A 24,017-nucleotide genomic window follows, 5' to 3' on the forward strand; every position below is an offset into this window, starting at 1 on the left:
CTAACCTAGCTCGGCTGCATCTGGCTTCAGTCACTGCTGGAGGACATGGCCCTCGTTTGGAAGGGCACTATTGGTTATAGGCGAGGTGGAGGATTTTCTCCTCTGCTTTGCTCTCCTCCCCCTTCAGTAACTCACAGTCAAGCCCTCCAGCAGGAACAGCTTTTAGGCAACTCTAGGCTACCCTTGACTTCGCCTTCTCCCACACCCCACCTGGGCACCTTCCAAGGTGTAAAGAAACACTGGAATAGAGATAGCCGAGGAACAGGAGGAGGAGGAGGAGGAGGAGGAGGAGGAGGAGGAGGAGGAGGAGGAGGCGGCACGCCCTGCCACAATTGGGCTACTAGCTAGATCCTGTAGCCTGGGAGAACTTAAATGGATCAGCTGTGGGGCAAGCCCTCTTGCTTCTTGGGGAAGGGGAAAGCAACTGAGCCTGACAAATTCAGGGGAAGTGTCAGGTAAGCACACACACACTCTCGTCTTCTCTAATTGGAGGCCATGCATATGACCCTCCCAGCCAACCCAAAAACTCCTCTGATCCCTTTTGTTTTATTTTCTTATTTGCCAATTTATAGCCTCCGGTGAAGGGGTTCTTTTCGGAAATGGTACAGACTAGCAACAAACAGACTATTTCATTTTCCCTGTGTTTCTACAGGGAGGTTTTTATTGCAAAAAATGAACAAACTTACTTATTGTCTATCTTATGTACTTAACGAACTTACTTATTACTAAGCCTATGCTTTCTTCGAATGCAGGTAGACCTTGGGTTATATCCATTTGTTCAGCAACTGTTCAAAGTAATGATGGCGCTGAAGAAATGGACATTATGACCAGTCCCCAAAGCTCCAGCCATCGCCGCACCCCTGCAGTCACGTGATCACAATGCAGGCAGCCGGGTGCCCAGCTTGCGATTATGAGGTCACAGAGAGCCTCGGTCACATGATCAGCATTTGTGACCTTCCCTGCTGGCTTCCCACAAGCAAAGTCAATGACGAAGCCAGCAGGGAAGGTTGAAAGGCACTTCAGTAGGTCTCTCCCGGCGCAGCAACCCCATCCCTGCAAGCAGCCTCCACCGGCTCTCCCAAGCCCTTCCCCAGCCCCCCTCGACTCAGGTGCAGCCCGTTCCAGGCCACCCAGGGCCTCCCACAGCCTCCCCCACTATACCCCCGTAGCAGCCCCCATGCTCCTTACCTGGGACTCCCGCCACTTCTTGCTTAATGGCACATGCGTCTTGGAGTTACTCCGGCAACTGGAACTGCCAGGATTGCTGTCGCTAAGTGAAGCAGTCACATGACTTTGCACTTTACGACTGTATCTCTAAGTGACGGTAATACCCGTCTCAATTGCTGTCGTAACCTGAGGACTACCTGTTTCTCTATACTAACATCTATGTCTACATCTTATTCTTAAACAGTCTGTTCTTCTCGGTTGCTTCAGCTTACACCAAAGTCTCTCGCCCCCATTTAGCCACCCTAAATTTGGCTTCTTTATTGCTGTCAACTGCTGCTCTACTCTGCTGCAGAAGCCTGCGCTTGGCAGTTCCTCAATCTGGCTGGGGTAAAAAAAGGAAGGCACTTTACCAGCTGCTGGTTGGCTGTAGCTTCTCGGCGTGGCTGCTGGAGTGGTGAAGCTGCTGAGCTCTGCTTCTCTTTCAGCTTCTGCGCTGCTGGTTGGGTGCAGTTCAAGACTGCTCCTCCTTTACCATCACTTGCTGTTGACCTGACAGCTGCTCCTCTCTCAGCGGCAAAGTCTTCCTTTATGCTCTCCCAAAAAATGTCTAAGATGCGACACATCCTGGACACACCCACATTCCGTGTTCTCCGTGTTTTCCTGTCATCACTGAAATCCGATGTGGTGCAATCCTCTTCTGGCTGCCTGACATTCCCGGGGAGAAAAGAAAAGGCAGGAAGAGCTCCTGCTGGCCACTGCAAGGATCTTCTTCCACATCTCCCACTCAAGACCCCCTTGCGTCCCCACCACAGCTCAGCTGCCTTTGCCCGCAAGGGAAGAGTGGCAAAACATAACCAATGTTATATCTTTTGAATGCAAGCTCCCCCACAAGCTCTTTCCGCTGTAACTCACACATTTTCAAGAACTTCTGCCCTTTCTTTCTTTGCTCTCTTGAATGTCTGGGGCCAGCTGGCGCCATATTCTCTGCAAGGACCCCTGCTTATGATTGTAGATTGATGTTGAAAAAGCGCCAGGTTCAACCACACTGACGTGGACCCCAAAGTCTGCATCTCTTGCCTGGATTGAAACCAAAGCAATAAGGACAAAAGAAAGGGCTTGTTCTTAGACCAAGGATCCATAACATTCAATGTCCTGCTCCCACAAGCATCAAATACAGAAAATTACCCTCTTCTGCTGGATTTCTCTAAAGGGAGGTTCAGAAGGGTGACAGAAACTGTCCCCCAAATATAATGGTGCCTGCCATATTTGATTAACATGCCTTCCTAGAAACCTTCGCTAGACATTTCCCATTGTTTTCATTGAACCCATTTCCAAATGGCGCCTTCCTTTTGGACCACCGTAGAGAGGCGGATACCTCAGGTTTTAAACTGGCCGTGACAACTCTGTGGCTAGAAGAAGAAATGCCAGTGTGTTTTAATTGTGTTCAGTTGATGCGGTAATTTATATAATACCAGTCTTATTGTTTATGTTTAATTAAAACATCTTTACCCCACAATCTCTAAATGGGATCTATAAAGCATTCAAATTGGCTGACAAAAATAGTTAAACACAGGATGTTAAGGTATAATATCCACATGAAAGACACTTTACAAAATGCAATATATGTAGTTCTCGGTTTCTGACAGTAATTGGGACCAGAAACTCCATTACTAAGCAACACGGTGGTAATGTGTGACATCGCGTTAACTGTGCCAACTTATAATGGCACTTCTGGCTGTCCTAGTTGCTGCTTCCTTCAGGGCACAAATGTGTAGCCACTAGAACTGTGCAATTTACAGACAGGGCTGTACAACAGAGAACACGTTTTATAGAACACATCGGGGTTGCATGCAAAGGTGATGAATTCACATACTGTTTTCACATTTTAATATTTATTTTATTATATATCTCTGCACTCTATTTTATCTTATCTTATACTATTTTATCCTACTTTTTATCCTTACTCTATCTTACCTTACTACATTTATCTATTTTCTCTCCCTGTAGTCTATTTATCCTATTTTACTGTACCTCACTTTATTCCATTTTATTGTATCTTACTCTGCCTGATGCCTATGCTTTGATATGGTCAAATCACTAATCAATAAAGTATACTGCTGCTGCTACTACTACTACTACTACTACTACTACTATCCTTTGAATCTGTCTTCGAACAGTGCAAGGACCGTGAGTGTCAGACCAGACCTTGAAATCAACACCACAGGAAGGCTAAAACTACTTTTATTGAGACTGGCTATGATAACAGGATCTTGCACTGTGATTCTGCTCTACCTCCTTCCCCCTTCTTAAACTCCAGTCTGTCAGGGAGGCTTCTGTCTCAGCCACTTCTGAATGTTATCTGGACATTCTGGACCTAGAAAATGTTTTAGCCCTGGCAACAGAGCTGGTATATCTCCATCAAAGTCATCTTCCTTATTCTCCTCAGTGAGCTCCCAGCAGCCTGAATGAGGGGCTGGTCCAGCTACTTCTCAAGAAGCTGGATCCAGCAGGTGTGAACAACGACTGTCCCAACTCCCCTCTCCTCTTCTTAGGGAAAGTTGTTGAGAAAGTGGTGGGCCTCCAATTAGAGAAATTCTGGAAGAAATGGAGTATCTAGACCCGTGGCAGTTTGACTTCAGTCCTGGGCACGGGATAGCAACTGCTTGTGGTTGTCCCACAGAGGGACCTGGATGAACACAACCATTGTTGCCCCTCTAGATCTCTCAGCAGCTTTCAGGATACCGTCGACCACAGTGTTTGCTCTTTTGTCCTTGACAGGGTTTTGTTGCCCAAAAGAGAGCAGGTTTCTGACTCATGCCAACTCTTTATTCCTTATGCAAAAACAATCAGTAATTTCAACTTTTAAAGTATTTTTAAATTTCTTTAATGGTAATTTTATTAAAAATTAAAATTACGAAGATAAAAACTAATAGAAACTAAAAAAGAAAAGAATAAAAAGAAAAATAGGAAGTGCAGAAACGAAAAAATAGAAAGAAAAATAGAAAAGAAAAAATAAGAAGAAAAAAATATATATTTAAATGACTTCCCGCTCCATCACAACAAGTATAAACCATTTTAGTAACTTATCACGTTCTCTTAAAATATAACAAATGATCTCTTCTTCCCACATCCCATCCCTTATCTATAAACAAATCCTTAAAGCCTCATTGTTTCAGTCTTGATCAGCAAAAGTCCACTAAGTATTTCCAGAGATAATATATCTATTTTAAACTTGATCAAATAAACCTTCCTTTTACTTTTAACCCTCTTGATTTTTAGTTCCTTCAAATAATGTCCTAAAGCTTTATTTCTTTTCATTTTTTCTTTGTCCCTTCTCACAAAATTCTTCAAAGCTTAACAAGTCTCTTTTGTAAATCCAGTACAGGAAGATTATCCAGGTTACTCTCTTGGTTTGTCATTTGTATATCCCTTTTAATTATTAAGACATCAGCCGGTTTCTTTTGTACCACCAGTGCAGCATCTTTCTACATATCATTCCTGCAGCCTGTCATTTTTACACCCACTTTCAGATCAGTCTCAATCTTGTCCGGTAAAACCTGTTCCTCTTCCATAACATCTTTTGCACACAGTCTATCCATATCCAGTCTATCCTGCAGCGCTGTCACCAAACCAACTTGCGTTTCAGTGTAATGAGAAGCAGGAAAAGAAAGGGCTCTGGGCAAAATGAAACATGGGGTTTATTTCAGGCTGAAAGCAAAGGTCTCCTAGGAATTGTCTGGGCTGGCAGCATTCCTTCAAACAGTAGTTTTATCAGAACGATACCTGAGACATTTCAGCTGTTGCTTCGGCCCTAAGGAAACAGTGGGAACTCGCCCAGGACTCTTGCCCTTTTATTGTTTGACCCCAGGGCCACAAGAATACATAGGGTAGCAGTTCATGCTGAATGCAACCTGCCAACCCCCCCCCAAAAAAAAAAGCACTGAAGAGATTATTTTAAAACATTTTTTAAAAATCTCATTATAGAAACTAGATGGAAACAAGCTGGTACCTGTATCCTGCCTTCCTTAAACTCAGTATTCCCCCCCCCCTTTTTTTTTTTCTTTGCTATAAGGAATGGGAAGGCCTACCCTTTCCTGCATCTCATTCAAGTTAAATACAGTACCTCTTCCAAGGCAGGAGGATATCTGGGCAGAAAATGAATTCCAGCCAATTTCTAGCCATTTACTTTGTTTTAAAGAAAACCTCTTAATAGAGTGGGCCTACTATAGGGCAGGGGTGTTGGCAGGGAAGGGAATCATAACCAAAGCCCTACTCGTACTGTACATGCAGTGCAACTTAACCTTGGAACGCAACTGCAACTGCCATCTTGAAGATTTTGACCCCTCCCCTGCCGAGGATGCTGCTGTTATGGGGAGTGCCTCAGGCAACTAGATAACCCCATGAGAAAGCAATCACCACCACGACCACCACCAGCAGCACCGAATCCAAATAACCGCAGCAATCTCCTCTGTAGCTCCCTCCAATTGCAGTCAGACCCAGGAGAGCTCCCACACTATCCCGTGTGCTTCTTTGCCCTCTTTGCAAAACTCCACCTCCTGTTCACCCCACCCAGCTTAAGCCAATAGCAGCAAAGGCACAATTAGTCCCCGCCGCTGTATTGGCTCAGCTGGAAAAACTACAAAGAGAGCGATCCAATTGCAGGAGTTGAGGAAATATCCAATCCCACTCCCTGAAACAGCAGTTCCCTTTGAAAGGAGCGTGCTTTGTAATCAAAGCAGAACAGCTGCTTTTGTTGCTTAGGTGAAACACGAAACCTGAAATGTGTGCATCTTGCTCAAAACATGGAGTACTCAGAATAACTGTTCTCAAAACAGTTAACGTTCAGAATGCATTGCATGCCCCCTAGGAAATCGCCCTGAATGAATAAAATAGGAATACATAGGAAAAAAACAAAAAAGCATAGAGAACCTGCATTGGAAATTTAGATTATTGGATCTAAAGATATAGTACAGTAAGGGCTTGTCTAATAATGTTGCTTTTTATTACTGTATACTTCTATGAAAGATTTGTAGGTGGCATAGGCACTTTTATTTAAATATCAAAGAAAGGATTTATTGCTTTCTTAGTAGATAAGAAAAAGAGAGAAGAATAACATTTTATGACAAAGCTGTCCTATCCAGAAAATTTACAGTGGTTTTTGTTATTCCTACTTGAATTGAACTTATGGCATTATTCACTAGAAGGTGTATTAAGGAGAAATAATTACATTACATTACATTCAATAGACCAGTGTTTCTCAACCTTGACAACTTTAAGAGGTGTGGACTTCAACTTCCAGAATTTCCCAGCCAGCAGAGAAGGAGAATTTCTATTCCTGATGAAGACCTTAATAAACATGAAGAATTTAAAAACTGGAAAATGATACTAGTAGGAAACTGGAACAAGGTGTGCAAAGTGCAAGATTAAATAAGATTAACCAAAAGACAGCTTTGCTAAAAGCCAAGTGTAAAAATTCAGGTAGCAACAAAATATATACATCTTTAATTATGAAGAATCAATACCTTACAGGCTATTGAAATTGGATACAGGAGCAAAATTTTATTGAAGGCAGTAATATTATACATTATAGATTCAGTTAACTGACCATCTAAATTGTTGGCTATGGCTGTAAAAAAAAAAGAATGGCAATTTAATTTGTTTTAATTGAAACATGAGTAAAATATATTTAAGGATTATATTAAAAACAGGGAGCCTGTGATAATTTGCTGACAGTATATTGATTTTATTCTGAAACCTACTCAACACTGATAGTAATGTACAGGTATATTTGTAAAAGTTAACTGGTGAGATCAAATATTTAGGAATTATTCTCACTAAAGGCTTAAATGAATTATGAATTCCCTTTACATCAGCTTTGGATTTTTTTTCATTACATATCCTTTTTCCCAAAGGTTCTGAATTTCTTCACCCCTTCCAGGGTGAGACAGGCGGCCAACACCTGCAGACCCTGAGCATCCAGCTGCCTGGCCAGCTGGTTCCCAAAGCCAGAGTCACAGCTGGTGATGAAGATGCATTTCTCCATCAGGTTCTCCACCGTCTGTCTCTCCCAGAACCATCGCTGAAGGAAGTAAAGCCCCACCAGGGCAGCCAAATAGAGCCACATAACAAAATCTGCCAGGAAGAATGAAACAGAATAGAGGAACTAGATGTCCTTAAATCCAAGAGCAGATCAAATAAAATAACCTATCCTGATCTAGAGTAGAACATCAGATAATATTTCATCAAATCAGGCTTATCTCAAGATCATTTGTTGTTCAGTCTTAGAAGAATATGATATCCTTACTGCCCAATTTTTTAGCCACTAGCGCTTAACTCTACTGACTAACCAAATCAGTGAAGAAGACTAAGACTACATGACTAAGATTCTTTTTGAGTCTTAGAAGCCAGTTTGGTAGGCTTATAAATCTGGAAGAGACCATTTACAGTGGTACCTCGGTTCATGAACTTAATTCGTTCCACGACTCTGGTCACGACCCGAATCAAATTTCCCCATAAGGTTCAATGTAATTACAGTTAATCCATTCTGAACCATATGTTTTTTTTTTTTAAACCATAAAAATATGAAACAAAATACAGTACGAAGAGAGAGAACGCTAACCTTGCTCAATGCGACTTCTAGCGTGGAGGACAGGAAGGCGGGTGGGGAGGCGGTTATTGCTTGGAGGGAGAGTCCCCCTCCCTACAGGAAGCCACGACCACGTGTCACGGGAGGGAAAATGGCCACGGATCCTGTTCGTGACCCGATCTGGCGTTCACGGAGGCAAAATTTTGCGAACGGAGCTGTTCGTGACCCGAATTGGTCGTGAACAGAAGCGTTCGTGACCCGAGGTACCACTGTATGTCATGAAGTCTAGCCCTTTCTTCCTCAAAGGACTCCAAATTAAATCAGTTAAAAAAGGGCAACCACCAAATTTAAGCTAACATTTAAACATATCCTGTTCATATGTTTAAATATTACTGTGGTAAATGTTAAAGATTTATAAATCTGTACATCATTTACAGATTTCCCTTACATCAATGTTTTCATCTGAAGGTCTTTGTCAATACAGTAAGTAGGTACTAGATTATCTCATCTGCCTGTTAAAAAGTTTTCTCAGGGTCTCTTCCTCACAGCAAACTAACCATGGCACAGAGACACTTCCTCACCATTGTTAAGAAACATCATCCTTCTGATTGTAAATGTTTTGACAGCGGCTAGAATTGTATTTGCTAAGAATTGGAAGAATGAAAAAGTACCTATGCAGGAGGAAGTTATTAAGAAAATTATGGAATGTGCTGAGATGAGTAAATTGACATTTGAAATTAGAGAGCAAGAAGACAAACAATTTTATATGATATGGGATTTGTTTTATCAATGGTTGGACGAAAAGATGTAGTAATGTAATAGATTAGGAAATTATATAATAGAAACTCGATAAATTGATATAAATTACTATATATATATATATATATATATATATATATATATAATCAATGGATAAAAATGATACAAATCTTATAATAGACTAGTAACAAATGAATAATAATTGATAACTGATAAATATATAAATATATGTTGGATAGATAATATGAGACTCTATATAAATGGTGAGTGAAGACTATGAAAGGATGGCCCAAATGATTGGTAACTGGCTGACACACAGTTTAAGATGGAAGATGGTTTTTATGTTTTTTATGCTCATGTTTGTTTATGTATGTTTGTGTTTGTTGTAAAAAATAAAAAACTTAAAAAAAAAAAGAAACATCATCTTAACATCGCCCTCTTTTCATCTCCAGCCCACTACAGAGGCAGCCTAAAGTTGCATTCAGGTCTTTGTAGAAGGACTGTTTTCCCTATTCTCCTGACACAAGTCTTGCTTAGAAACAAACCACAATGCTTCCCTAATACTGCTGAGGATGATGGTCAGGGGCTAGGATCTGTTCAGTCCTACTGGCCCCCTTAGGCTGCTGCAGGCATGCCCTCTCCCCCTGGTAGCTCAGCAGATCATCATAAAGAATGGACAAAAATGCAAAGACCAGGAAGCTGCTGCTCACTGGATGAGCCAGAATTGATCCCAAGCATGGAGACAGGCCCGTATCCAGGTAGGGCATGCCTACTTGAATCCCAGTGATAGTTTCTCACAGCATGCATGCCAGCTAGGTCTACAGGACTGAATTTATTCATGGGTTTTTTTTCAGGGTTAGATGTAGGGCAGGAGAAAGAGCACAGAGATCCCTGGGAACAAGGGTTAGATGTAGGGCAGGAGAAAGAGCACAGGGATCATGGGAACAAGTGCAATAGTACTGGTACTTCTTGAGAGAGAGGCTGACCGTCCTCCATTAAAGAGAGCAAGGACTGTGTCTGCAGGCAAGAAGCAGAGCAGAAACCAGGGTGATTTGCTAAACAATGCTTCTGGATTTAGGGGGCCACAGAGAACACAGTGCAGGAGGTCAGATAGGCAGCACAACCTCATCATCACTGAGCACACAAAAAGCAGCATGGCAAACTTCAGTGTGACTACAGGCTACTGTTCTAGCCAGATAAAGATGTGGATTGGTCTTGGCCTCCACTGACTTGGCTTCCCAGTTCAGAACAGCTGCCCCATAACCATGCCTACCCCACTGCACTATAAGCACTCAGGTATCTGAGGGGGAGGTGGGCAGCACTGATATGTTCTCTGGAATTTGCCCTGAACATACAATGTCCCCTGTTCCAGGCTACCCCACTGCATGCTTCCCTCCATGTAGATGTAGTTCCATTAAGGACCACACGCTGAGTGCGGTTGGTCAGCCAACTGTAAATCCACCTGGCAGTGGTACTGTCTATCCCACCTTGTTCTGTCTTACCAAGAAGTAGGCTGCGGTCTACTTTATCAAATGCCTTACTAAAATCTAAGTAGACTATGTCCACAGCATTTCCTTAGTCCACTAATGTAGTCACTTTATCAAAGAAGGCAGTAAGATGAGTTTGGCATGACCTGCTCTTAACAAACTCATGCTGGCTTCTAGTAATCGCCTTGTTCATTTCTAGGTGCTCACAAACCCACTGCTTGATTACCTTGATTTTCTCAGATGCCTGTAGAGTGGCTGCTGTACTTGAAGGCAAGAGAAGCAGCCATTGGAATCCAGCAGTCGGGTGCCATGGAGCAGGTCTTGGCTGCAAGAACTTGGGATACACTGCGGGGAAGACTCAGGAAGCAGCAGGGGCAGCAGCAGGGAGGCTTTGCCACTGCTCCTAGGCTGCATTTGTAGCTGGCCAGAAACAACAGCGAGAGACGTGTCTTCTGTTGAAGGGAACAACTCCTTCCGGCAAAGACCAATGCCTCTTCAAGCCACAAGATTATCCTCAGACCACAGGATCAGAAATGGTTCTTCAGTAACACTGCTGGAGATTTGAATTTAGCAGGAGCCCTCGTGCTCCTGAGCATATGCAGAGTGCTGCAAGAATCCCAGGTAATTAAGTCGCAGCAGGTCCCATTCAGAAAGAAAAATGATCATAATGCTGTTGCCATGGATGCAGCAAAGAGGCTCAGCTCACCTATCAATGAATGCTAAGAGACATTCATTCCATTTACAATAAAAAAAAATTATTAAGAGATGCCTGGGATAGGAAAGATTCACTTCTATATTTAGACTACATCTTGAAGAGAGAATGGCGGGGAGACACTTCGTTTTGTCTCTTAAACACACCTCTCATTTATTTAACAAGTACTTAGGTGAGAGACAGACCCTTCCTTCCTCTCCTGCCTTTGCCATTTGCCCTAGTGGTCAAAAGGCTTGTATCTCCCAATGGTGCCTCCCACAAAGCCTTCTTTTTCTCCATTACTTTCCCTTTTCAACTTCCTACCCAGGGTTTCCTTACAAAAATCATGCAAATCAGGGTGCCCTGCTCATCCCAACTATTCATCCCCCACCATATTTTCTCTTTAGCTTTACACCACGCTGTAGAAATGCAGGCCGTGAGAAAACATTTTCATATCTCTGTCAAATTGACCTATTTGATGAAAGGAACAGGTGATTTAAGTAACACTACCACAGTGGCAATAGGAAAGCAACCCTCCAAAGGCCTTGAAACAGTGGGTTGGCCTCTTTGCAGAACGGCATAACTGGCAGGTTTAACTTCCATTGATACATTTGCGTGTGTCTTTTGCCTCCATTCTCTTCTCACTCTCCACGATGCCCGACTTGATTACATTGATCAGCCTTTGAATAAACAACATTCTGGTCTTTGTTGCAGGCTGTTTCTGTTTGCTGGGCATCCTCTCATTGAGACCTGGCGTATTCCTGGATGTCTCTGTATCAGTACTAGCTCAGAAATAAATTTGAAATCAATCCAGCATCACCAGGGCTTTTAAATTTTTTATTTATATATCAAGTTTGTCACCGCCCATCTCATTAAGAAACGAATTTGTATATAAAATATTTAGTCAGTAACTATTAGTTTGACTGACTGACACAGACTGACACAATAATAAAAATTTAATTCTTCGTGATGTTACATGAGAGCCTCAAAGAAATACATTTATGAACTTAAACATAGAGCAGCACTCCAGTTATAAGCATAATCTCAACATTGACAAATCTGAGATTCTACTCTAACTCACATATAACAATACCCTCTGTCTCTGTTGCATGTTCCAACAAATGAAGTTAACTTAATATTTTACCATACTATGCCCCATACTATAAATGGTGTTAAATGCATAAAAATTACTAGCTATTGTGATGGAGGACTTGGATGAGGAGGTTCAAGGTCATGGAGAGAAGCATTTCCTCAGCCCACAGCCTGAGCAGGTGAAAGCAAAGAGGATGAGACTGGCACCACCCTAAGGAATTCGTAGTGTTTAGTTGCAGACTTTGGGAGAATTAGTCTGGTGAGATTCCATCTAGCAGGTGTAAGCTAATAAAGAAACTGAGTAATTCCATAACCGTCCCGTGGAATTACTTGGGCTGAACCTGACATCATATGAATTCCTTAGGGTGGTGCCAGTCTCATCCTCTTTGCTTTCGCACACTCATGCTGTGGGCTGAGGATTCTCCCCATGACCTTGAACCTCCTCATCCAAGTCCTCCATCACACTATGGAGGCTAGATTGCATAAACAGAATAGTAAGAAAAGAACCCTTTTAAACAAATCCTATGAAAGCCACTATCACTGTCTCTCCTTCACAGCAACATCCACAGCAAACCATGATGATGCAAAAATAACGACATAAACACAAGGGCATTAACATGCAAATGTCACCCTTAGATATTTGTGTCCCAATTTCTGACACAAGTACAGCGTTGCAGCTCTCAGGCAATGATGTAGTTATGCACATCACCATTTGTTCCCCTCTTCCCCCTGAGGACACTCATGGGCCACGATGTAAATACTGCTATGTACTTTAAGCATTTGCTTCAACTGTTGGGACTCAAGTATGAAAGGGTGGCATTCTTTTATGACTTCTACTTGTAGACTATAATGAAGAGATTCATACTAAAGCTTTAAACAGAAAATGTATATGGTAGATTAGATTGAAACAAGCCCCAGGGCTAATTCATAAAATATGCTAAACCAAGCAACAACATTTTGACTTGTGTGTTGTGCAAACAAGCCATTTGCTCACTACCAGTACATAATACAAGACAGCTTCTAACAGTAATATATTTGTAGTCATATGCATGCCACCTACTTGCAAGACTCTAGGCAGCTTAAAATGATAAAAACATAATTCCTACTACAATCAGTTAAAACCACAATTAAAACCCCACCACTGCTACTTGCCTAATTGGGGCTCCTCACATCAGAAGGCCTTGCAGGAACAGCACCATCTTTACAGCCTTCCTAAGTATGACCAGATGGCAAAGTGTTCCAGGGTGAGTTGGCTGCTGCTGAGAAGGCAATCCTCTGGTTCCTGATCTCTCAGGAAGAGAGCACCTGTAGCACTCCTCCCAGCTGCCACACGGGGGGGGGGGGCAGATTGCATCTGGAGGAGACATGGGAGAAGATGAGGCATCACAATCCCTTACTGAACCTGCATCTCCAAATGAATGTTTCTTCCAGGTGGCGTCGCAGACTTCCAATACAAGGCTGTTAAGAATCTTGTGCTATTTAAACTTCTTGGTTGGGAGCCAGTTTTTTTAAAAAACATATTACTGGATATATTAAGATCAATACTTAGAGACTGTCATGAACTTATCTAATATGGGTCTGTAAAACATTTATATTGGTGGGGATTCCTGCTATAAAAGCATCAAGCCGTACTGATCTGATCATTCTGCTGTTATTCCCTAGACAATATTTTTGCTTAAAACTTTATGAGGGTCAGTGGCATCAAGACATTATTTTATAGCATTTTTTATGAAAGATGTTGTTCTCATGCTGCTCTCCGATATGTAAGCTAATCCATCAAGCGCTCTCTATTTTAGCCTCTTCCGACTGGATGTCCTCTAGACAATAAATCCTATCAGCCCACCCAATGGACAGGGATGATGGTTGTTTGATCCTGCATGTTTGGAGGATGTTGTCTGAAGAAGATTGCAGGACAAAATCCACTTTTTATTCCATACAGTAAGGAGGTTCTGCTGCCATCCTTACTACTTAGGATTACAACATCTTATACAATTCATTCTTATCATTTCAAATACAGTTTCATTCCTGAAAATATTTTCCCAAGCTTCCTTTAAATCCATTTTTGCAAGCAAAAACACTGATAAAAAAAAAAATTCATGGGAAATCTGTGGTGGTTTATTGCTTTTCTAGGATTCTGATATCATTTAGGACCCTTTCTAGGCCAGGCTGTACAACTCCAGAAAAGGGTAAAAGTACACCTCCTGTTGCAATTTCTAGAAGACCCACTGAGTTCAATTAGCACTGCAAAACAGCTTAAGCTACATGACCCAACAGTTCAGAGCTGATGAAACATTATCGGCTCTCTTTCCAGATATTGATGATTCTGCATTATATTAAACCTTGAACAGGAAGCTGTGGCTTGTTGATTCATCCTGACACCGCCTGTGCTGGTTTTGGCCAAAAGTAGGTCACCATGTAGTCTGCTACCGAGGTTGGCAAGTAAGACAATGGAATGTAGAAGAGTTTGGCATCCCAGCCACCACTGTAGCGAGCACGAGGGTAGCGGGATGTCAGGGCATGTTCTAGGCAGTCAGTGACCAAGCAGAGGTTCTTGTTGCTAGATTTCATAAGTCTGTGTAAGGACTTCAAAACTGTGCAAAAGACATATGAAGAAAAGAAAAAATTAGTTCTACAACTACCTGCTAGCAATTTGAATGTTTTGATAGTTCAAGGAACCAACTGCTCCTTGATAGCCAGCCTCTGACCAAGCCTTCCCTGACCTGGTGTCATTTCTATCCACAATTATTCAAGAAGAGAGTTCTGGCTGAAGAGATGGGGATAGCACTAGCTTGTAAAAGACTGCTATAAACCATGGTCAGACATCCCAATGCCTTATAATTAGCTATGTGGAGTCAGGTTTCACATTACTCCCTTGTTTTCTCATTTAAGGCAGGCAACGTGCTTCTTATCTAGTTTTCTGACATAGATATTTTCTAAGCCTTCCATGATTTTTGAGCTGTTGTGGGTTCTGCATTTCTGGTACACCCACCCCCAACCAAACATATACAGTATGCAATCTGCAACCCAGTTTGCTAAATTTCAACTCACAGTCATCAAAGAATAGCTGCCCATAAACTTCTTTGGTTTCAGAAAGCGTTTTGTTCCATGATTTCTGGAAGCTGTCTAATGTAAGTTGGAGAATGCATGTATTGAAAGCACCAGGCTCAACAATGCTGACCTTTATCCCAAATGGAGAAAGTTCACGCCTGATTGGACAAAAAGGAAGAATAAGGAGAAGGTACAGGTCTGCAAAAATCTGCTTTGAATGCTAAATGTAGACTTTATGCATATGAGGAAATAGCCAAAGAATGATTACACAACATAGTTGTACCTTAATTGCAGCACAATTATGTTTTGTTGCTCAATTTCTAGATTTTCTTCAATAAGGGGGCAATAAAGAGGGCTTTCAAGCCAGCTGGTCACATTTTTTGGAATTGCTTTATTTAAGATAAACATTGCCATGGCTTTTTTCTTTTTCTCTTTAATTATAATGTTACCTTGTGTTGTATCAGTTTTGTGTCTGAATGTGTATGTGTGTAAACATACATTTGTTTGACAGGGTGAGATATCTATCCCTTTATCTATTTCAGTCTATTTTCCAAGGCAGTACAGGGGTTTTTGTGTGTCTGGCAGTTGTATGTGAGGATAAAAAAAGTCCAAAGGTAACTTTCCCCAGCAAATGCACGTACTTTTAAAATACGCATAGAACAACTAAGGAATGGCATCCAGCTTACAGCAGCTTTTAGAGGGTAGCAGGATGGGATAAATGTTAGCAGGCAGAGACGAAAAAAAAGAACTCTTGATGTTCTGATTTGGTATCGATGGATTCAGTGAGATGAGATGAAGACACAAAATGGAAATCTAGTTAAATATTTGTGTCTTCAAATTCAACGCAACCAGAAAACGTTTAATTCCTCCAGCAGCTGCTGATCTCCACTTCTGTTTCCCTATTATTTAGGGGTTCATGACCCTGCAAAACTGGTAAGAATCCCCTCTCTGCTATTCATTAAAACAGCCTGCCATCTTTCAGGCTTCTGTGTAAGCTGGAAAAGCTTCCACAAGCTGGAAAAAACTTGTGGCTGCTTTAAAAGCTGCCTTAACTAAGAAGTGGGCAACAAAGAAATGGTTAATGTTGAAGCTGGTCATCAGTTTCTTTTCTCAAAGGCACATCACACATTGTCCTGAACAAAAATATTTTGAATTTAATTGAAGCTGTCGCATTTTATAAGGATGAGACAAGGATTGAAACAGCATCTTTCTTTGTGGATTTCTTCCTGTTTGCTATCAAAGTAGTTGTGGAGGTGTTAAGGCTCCTCTTTCCAGAAAGAGATAACATGAAACCAACATTTCATGGGGAAGCAGTATTAAGGGTTCTGCCTTTTTATTTTAACTTATAACTATGCAGGGTATAATAACGTGCAGCCTATTTTAATATTAAAATGTGCTGTCACAGCAGGGAATGGTTATTTCATATTCTGAACCTCCCCAAAGGCTGGCTGAGGAAAGGCAGAATAGGGCCTCCATTAGACAGCTCTAAAGTTTGCAGGACACATGTGGGAGGCTCTGCAAGTGTTTCTGCTGGCCCTGATTGTCAAGGAATGGGATGCTTTTATTGATCAATGTAACAATATTTGTAACCTGACTCAACTGTTAGACTTTGGGCAAGGTACAATAAGCATAAAATCAACAGGAATACAATGAAAAACAACATCAATATAATAGAGTAATACTCAATTTAAACTTTTCCCGAATTGCTGGGAATGGACTCTGTAGGGGTGTATCTCCTTTCCTCCTGTGTGTCTTGTTCCCTAGAACCTGATGGAAAGCTTGTCACAATTTATTTTGGTTCTCAACAAGCACAACCAAAATAGAAAGACCCCAAGTGTAGGGCTAACAGCTCCAGATTACAAAAATCAGGATGACCACTATGTGGCAGCATGGAGAGGTAACACTCAAATGATCTACTTGCATCTAACTTATCAGATAATATAGCTTGTTTTGTTTTGGCTTAACATGTTTCATGAACCAAGCTATTCCTGTTTACAAGAACTAGTTGATGATTTAGCAAGTTAAATTATAGCATATTCAACAAACCACAGTACAGAACCATGGGTTAGGGCAGAAGTCCAGAACGTGAGGCCCTAAGTCACACAGAGCTATGAAAGCCTCAACTGTGGTCCCCAGGGACTTCCCCAAATCAGTGCTAAATTATAATTTTGATATAACAGACAAAAATACTAAAGGCATGCCTGAATTGTAGTCACTTTTCTGTTTTTCATTTTAATTAGCTTTAAGGTAAATAAAGTAAAGCACATCTAATTTTTCTGCTGGTCCCATCTACTATTTGGACAGCACGCTATTCAAATGTTGAGACTGGGCCATGCCTACACAACTTGTACATTCCTATTTGCCCTGTCCATTTATTTGTAAATTGTTTCTATTTATTATTGCATATAATACTGAAACACTCCCTGGCCATGAAAAGGTTGTCACTCCAGCACCATTTTTATCTCAAGCAAAGTAAGGGCATGTTCAGATCTTTGGGACAGTCCTTAACAGCCACAACCATATTTCACAGCATCTGCTAGAAATCACTGCAGCTCCGGCTATCTAAATCTGTGTGTCTACTTGCTTTAGATTAAGCTGAAAAAGGATCCACGCACCTTAACTAATTAAAAGAGAAAGTTAAGGCTTACCTCAAAGTGTCTGAGAAGGCTTCTACGGCGTACTTGGATAGGCAATACCCTCCTCCAAAGCATGCCAGTCTTCCCATCACACTGCTCACGTTGACCACCCTCCCTCTGGCTCTCCTCACCAGGGGCAACATGTGCAACGTCACATCAATCAGCCCAAGCAGGTTGATGTTCAGCACCTTGGCGAAGTCTTCCTTAGTCAGCCATTCATTGATAGCTATAGGTTCACCTACACCTGCGTTGTTTACCAAGCCCCAGAGCCCTGAGTAAGGAGAAAGAACACACGTTCATGATGTCCCTGTCATTCTAGGTCCCCACTTATATTCAGAACTGGAGGATTACCTCTGTTTTAAGGATTGCGTGAAATATATTTGTTGTTACAACCCAAATGGCCCATCTTCCTAAGACAGAAAGGGAAAGGGAGAAAAGTAGCAAAAACAATTTAGGCTTCAGGGGTATCTGCTTGGAGGGAGGGAAGTGATGACACATATTGCATGACAACATCAGAGGAATGACAAGGATTACATGCTGCATCATTTATTTGCACCAGTATCATGAAGCGTGCTTTATTGTGTTGACTATCAGATGCCTACTGATCCTCCACTGGCTAAAACAGCTTTAGAGAATTATTGAGGATGAAAATATTGCCTGGGTGGGATAAATGGTTTACTCCTGTACTCCAGAACGGCTTAGATTAAAGTAGGATTTCCCAACAACTACTTTTAAAGTAAAATTAAACAAGGGAAGAGTCTATCTTCTCTGTATCTTCACACCTATCGCTTTAGCTCCCTACATTGGTCACTTTAATCATGATTTGATAAGCAAATGCTGGATTCTCATGCCATGGAAAACTTCACTTGCTGCCAAAAACATAAAATACTTCGTCCGAGCCTACTGGTAATTCTAGCTGCTAATATTTGAAATTAAGTATCCAAGTCCCTTGATCCCCATACACAGGTATGGCCAGAGCCTAGTATAAATAGAAGGAGTTGGTTACCTTTGTTCCCCACGCATGTTTTCACCCACTCAGTTGCTGCCGCAACACTCTCAGTGCTGGTGACGTCCAGCAGGGTGGTTTTTAACCGGTCCGATGTGAGTTTCTCCAGCTGTTCCGCCCCTTCCGGAGTGAGACACGCGGCCAACACCCGCAGACCCCGGGCATCCAGCTGCCTGGCCAGCTGGTTCCCAAAGCCAGTGTCACACCCCGTGATGAAGACGTATTTCTCCGTCAGGTTCTCCACCGTCTGTCTCTCTCGGTACCATCGTCGAAGGAAGTAAAGCCCCACCAGGGCAGCCAGGTAGAGCCACATAGCTTATACCTACCAGGAAGAAGGAAGCAGTGTGAATGGGTGGGCAGAGATGCATCTTGCAAGCTTGGGAAGCACAGAGTTTCCACTTGGAAATCTTTGGCTAATTGCCCTTAGTGGGAAGATAAAAGGCCTTTTCCCATTGATGAATTGAACTCCACCAGTCCTTAAGCCAGCATCAAACTGTACCAACACAAAATTTACTTCCCCCTTTGCTGGTCCTGTTTTCCCTCTATTGCCTCAATTCCCAGCATCTACATCACCTGACTGTCCTCCAAGGTAATACCTAATGGATTTCATATATCTTGAGGCTCCCCTTGAATTGTGTCAGAATAAAGGGGAAAATTCAACTTTAACACCAAATAGCTCTGGGCAACTTAGACCTTCTCATAGCTTGCAGACAGGGTTGAAGGCAACAACATGGCAAAAGGGAAGAAAAAATACAGTATGTTGCCACAGTACATTTGTGCCATGGTTAGATGTCAATGGAGACAGGCAGAAAATCAGGAGTCCCTGCCCCCTGCTCTTTGGAGCAAGGACTGGATCAAACAATGTTGGGGATTTGAATTTAGCAGAAGCCGTTACTAGAGGATGCGCCCCAGAACATTCACAAAGTGCTGAACAAATACTGAGGAATAAAGTAGCTGTATGTTGCCCTGAAAAATAAAACGTTCATAATATAGTTGTCTTGGATACAGAGTATGGGATTAGTCCAACTCTGACTAAATGCTAAGAAATATTCATTATATTTGAATTAAAAGGTAGCTTTATTAAGAAATACACAAGGATAGAAAAGCCTCATTTGTATCCAAACTTCATCCTGATGAGAGAAAAGCACAAGACAGAAAGATTTGGAGCAGACTGATCAATTGATTTGTTGGGAAGAAAGTTAATATTATGAGTAACTTAACCCACAGCCACATCTCTACTTATTGGACAGGGTTTGATGGATCAGAGCTGGTCTTCAAAAGAAACTTCATTAGAGAGTGCACATTTACCTTAGAGGTTCAGCTATGCTGCTGGAAATTTCCATGGGCTTAATTCAATATTTATATTCCTCTGAGGTACATGCTCTCCTCCACTTTCCTCCTCCCAATCACCACCATTTTATTTATTTATTTGTTGGTTGGTTGGTTGGTTTGCTTTATCTATACGCTGCCCATTCCTGAAGGCTCTGGGTGATTAACAATCAAGATCAGCATAAAATAAATAAATATCCATCCATCCATCCATCCATCCATCCATCCAGGGCCTTAAAGGTGACAACCAGCACCTTGAATCACACCTGGAAGTGTGATTTGGTCTAAGTTGGTTCCTTCCCTTTCAGACCTTGACAGTCACCAGGCACTGTGGGGTCAGCAGTTCTATGCATTTGTGAGACTAGGCTGAAGCTGCCATAACCTAAAGATGAAGCAGGCACGTTAGCAGGGAGGACAAAAGCCAGGAAACTTATCTATGGGATCCCTTCGGGGAGTTAGATAAGAAGGAAGCAAGTCGTTAAGGAAAAACAAAGGACCTGAACCAGAAAGAGGAAGTTGGGCCTGAGCACATGATCTGAACCAGAAAGAGGAGGTTGGGCCTGAGCACATGGAGGCCCTCGCCCCAATCCCATCAACTTGTACTTTTGGGGATAAAAGGGGTCCCAAAGCCCGCCCACTCTGAGTCGTCTGAGTCATCTGAATCTTCTTGGTCATCTGAGTCATCCAGACTTGGCGGCTTCTGTCCCTCTAGCTAGTGCCTGGCAGCCTAGTTGGGAAGGACGTGGGTAAGTGTGTGTGTGTATGAGGAAGAGCAAATGTACCTTGCAACCAGTAAAGTTTTGCTGTTACTTTAAATTCACTGGGTCTCCGTGTATTACAAAGAACCTCTCATGCCCCAGTGTTCGGTTGGAAGTGGTTTGTGTGTATCCCCAATTATTTCCCCGCTGTTGACCAGGGCTGTGTATCTGTCTGCTCCAGCCGCACCTATCTGGAAACCCAGGTAGAAAGCAAGGGGGGCTGACAAGATCCGCGTGCCTCAACAGGCTGTGAGTGTGTGAGTGAGTGACCATAAGCCGAACCTGGGAGCAGCGTCTGTAACACATTACCTGTGTGGCCTGGAGTCAAGATGTATAGTTGGGTATCATTAGCATACTTATGATACCAGAACCCATGCTGATGAATGACCTTCCCTAGCAGGATGTTTAAAAAAGTGGAAAGATTAGAAAGCTCTGAAGTACTCCACAAAACAGAAGTTCCTGAGCAGATCTCTACTCCCTCCCTGATTGAAACCACCTCCTCAGGAAGGAGAACTACTGTAAAACGGTATCTCTCCCCCCTCCCCAGTTTCAATCCAGAAGGACACCATGGTTGATGGTATTAAACGCCACTGAGAGATCAAGAAGGACCAGGAGGGGTTGCCCTCCCCTCATCCCAGTCCCTCCAAAGTTTGTCTGAGATAGTGGCTGGCACAAGTCACCCAGCTCTACAAGGTGGATTAGACCAGAAAACTCACTCCACAGGAATACTGAGATAGGCCATAGCAACAGAACCTTCCAAGTTTTCCTGTCTTTTCTCTTCTCTTCCTCTTATACCCCAGGGAGTCAGGGGGGAGCCACTCTGAGACTTCTTCTTATACTTTCCCACCTTCCTGGGTTTAACACCAGGAAGCTTCTTCTGCACCTGTTGTTGTCCTAAGGGCTTTGGGATGTCTTCTCCAAGGTCTTCTCCATGGCGCTCTATACCCAGTAAATGTTCAAAGGTGAGATAGATTTGAACCACTTTCCCCATGCTCCTTCAACACTTTCACCCCAATGTCATTCAGGCTGATGGTCTTTCCACTAGCAATATTCTCCCCACGAGGGATTTCCAGAAGAAGATGGCATTAGAATTTCACAGGCTTTTCCACTATGGAGTCTCTAATCCAGGTTCCTGGATAGCTAATTAATTTTCCATCAATGTTTTCAGTTGGTGGAAGAATGAATTTTAAAAAACAGTATAAAAATTCAGTAAAAACTGCCCCCCCACCCCTTCCAAAGCTGGCAGCACAGCTTTGGGAAAAGGAGCTTACTAGAAATGCGTGAATCAATTTAAATTTGGTCCCTGTCAAATTTACTACCAGTCATTAAGTAGTCATTAAGCTGTTCCATCAAATTCTCAGCAAATTATTGTTTAGAGCAAAAAACAGAAATCCAAGATCATTGTTACAAGTACATTTCTTCAGCACTCATATTCTCCAGATAAATCCATCTCTTTATGCGACTCTCCCTAATATTCGCATTTACTGTGTGGGACACATTTTATTTATTTATGGAGATATTTATACTGATTCAAACTAGCTGATCCAAAGCAGTTTACAAGTCAGCAACAATGCAGCAATACAGCACCAAATAATACGTACATCCTACAATAAATGCATCACCTAGGAGACAAGATCCACGGCTCCGCATCTCAGGGCAATAAAAGGCTCGGCAACCCTTCTCAAACAGCCAGATCTTAATAAGTTTTCGGAAGACCCTGCGCCTGCATTTTGGTGCACGGTTTCGGACGGCAAAGTCTTCTCCCACCTGCCCTGTTTTTCTATTCAGTCTCCCCAGGTCTGCGTTCCCTGCCCGGCTTCCCTTTACAAGTCAGGCAGGTACACTTCTGGATCCCAAACCCGCCTGGAAACAATGTAAATTGTACGACACCACGGGATGGAGCCTCCTTCCATCGCAGAGTTACTTAGGCTGACGTGGCAGAGAAGTCCCAGTAGTAATAGAGAGATACATTACACATTTTACCAGCTTTTCTCCTCCGTCCTCGCAACCGAAATTCTGGGCGAGGCTTTTCTCCGGCTACGACGAGAATGCCCGCATCTCCCCGAAATATAAAATAAACCACGCCCTGCTTTCTTGCAAGCCTTTGCAAAGGGCCGAAGCACAATATGGCTTTGCTGTACACAGCTGGCTGGGGGTCCGCGTGACTCACCTGCGGCGGAGCTTCTGATGGCCCCGGAGGCAGCGCTGGCGTTTCCTTCCCCTGGCTTCTCGCCCCTCATTCGCACAAGGGACACTGGCGGGCAGCTCCTGCGTCTGGAGCCATCGCATTGGCTACCGACGGCTCCTCCCTTTCAGGACAACTCGCCTCGCGCACATTGAGCGAAAACATCCTCAATCCTCGCAGGCCTCGGAGACGGCTCGGGGTGGTCATAAATGCAAGCCCCCCTCGCTCGGCAGATGCGTCCAGAGCAGTTGCCTCCATCCATCTAACGGAGCAGGGAAACGCGGCCGGCGGTCGGGAAAATCCCGGTTTGCCGAAACGTAGCGACTGCGCAGATTCAGAGGTCCCCGGCGGGCCCCCGCAAATGCCACGAATACCCGTGGCCGGCCCGCTTCGGCGCACGGCTGTCGCCCTAAAGAAAACGCGCAGGGCAAAATCTCTTTCTAACAGCTTCCTTCTGCACAGTAACGGGTCTTTGCAAAGTAGCTTTCGCGGCAAGCGCGGCGCTGCACGCGAATCACTGGGTTTTTAAACGGCGACAGTCAGAAAATCACTACATCGTAGGTTGATACAATTGTATTGGTATGCCCAGTTAAAACACTCCTAAAAAGGTGGGTACCAATGCCCCAAAAGTCAGGTGGTGTTGTTACAGAGAGAAATATAATGAGCTAGTTGGTTTCTTACCTGGCTCGTTAGCGAGCGAGCGAGCGAGCGCGGCCTGTTCCTCCTCCGCGGGAGATTCCGCTGTTTACTTTCGCTTTTCGCTCTTCCCCAACTTTAACTGATGACCCCTCTCAGCGTCAAAGGGACCGAAGGTTAACAAGGTCCGCAGCTGCAGCCTCTCTTTCACTTTGATCTTAGCAACTAGTTAAGGTCAATTCTGGGGTATGCATAATGTTTCTTTATTCCTTTATTCCCAAACCCCCCATTCCACTCCGACAGACTCCCTCCCCTACTTTGTGTGTGTAAATCCACTTTTTTGTAATTGGTTACAGTATATGCCCCGTTCTCTTCCCCCTTGGTGAATGGGCCAATTTTGCAAAAATGTCCCCAAAACTCCAAATGTGTCCAGCAAGCACAAGAAGGTTGGAAAGTCCAGGTGTATATAAAAATGCAGATAGGGAAGACTGCAGAATTACCCCACCAATTTACTTACAACAGCAAAACAGTATTTATATTTTTTGCTGTATTTAATAAAACAAGTTGACATTCCTCATACCTTTTCCTAGAGGAAAGCACCTTTTCATCCCACGTAGCCCCTGTTAGATACCAGGCG

At 42.9% G+C, this 24,017-nt stretch overlaps 1 protein-coding gene across 4 annotated transcripts; it reads right to left on the minus strand.

Annotated features, from left to right (window-relative positions):
- Window positions 1–11,508: 11,508 nt before the first annotated feature.
- On the minus strand, window positions 11,509–23,534 carry LOC103064005 (17-beta-hydroxysteroid dehydrogenase type 6-like). 4 transcript variants are annotated; one of them, XM_088138106.1, is made up of 5 exons: window positions 23,426–23,534; window positions 18,473–18,794; window positions 17,479–17,737; window positions 14,831–14,988; window positions 11,509–14,373 (listed from the first exon to the last, which is right to left on the minus strand). In XM_088138106.1, exons 2-5 carry the CDS (start codon window positions 18,783–18,785, stop codon window positions 14,150–14,152), a joined length of 954 nt encoding a protein of 317 aa, XP_087994232.1. In that variant the 5' UTR covers window positions 18,786–18,794; window positions 23,426–23,534; the 3' UTR covers window positions 11,509–14,149. The 4 variants fall into 4 exon arrangements, with proteins under 4 accessions (XP_087994232.1, XP_087994231.1, XP_087994233.1 ...); XM_088138105.1 differs by lacking the exon at window positions 23,426–23,534 and adding an exon at window positions 22,730–22,881; XM_088138107.1 differs by lacking the exon at window positions 23,426–23,534 and adding an exon at window positions 22,543–22,720.
- Window positions 23,535–24,017: the final 483 nt, after the last annotated feature.

The sequence above is a fragment of the Python bivittatus genome, unplaced genomic scaffold (genome assembly GCF_059951505.1).
Source record: "Python bivittatus isolate LINGU-HERP-01145 unplaced genomic scaffold, Pbiv_v1 ctg000220_np1212, whole genome shotgun sequence".
Classification (NCBI taxonomy): Eukaryota; Metazoa; Chordata; class Lepidosauria; order Squamata; family Pythonidae; genus Python; species Python bivittatus.

What these genes read in the sequence shown, in the direction of transcription:
- LOC103064005 (XM_088138106.1), bottom strand. Translation starts at nt 18,785, where the DNA reads ATGTGGCTCTACCTGGCTGCCCTGGTGGGGCTTTACTTCCTTCGACGA. An exon ending in GCCTTCTCAGACACTTTGAG is followed by an intron (nt 14,989 to 17,478) that starts GTAAGCCTTAAC and finishes TTGTCCAATCAG; the next exon opens with GCGTGAACTTTCTCCATTTG. An exon ending in GCAGCTATTCTTTGATGACT is followed by an intron (nt 14,374 to 14,830) that starts GTGAGTTGAAAT and finishes TCTTTTGCACAG; the next exon opens with TTTTGAAGTCCTTACACAGA.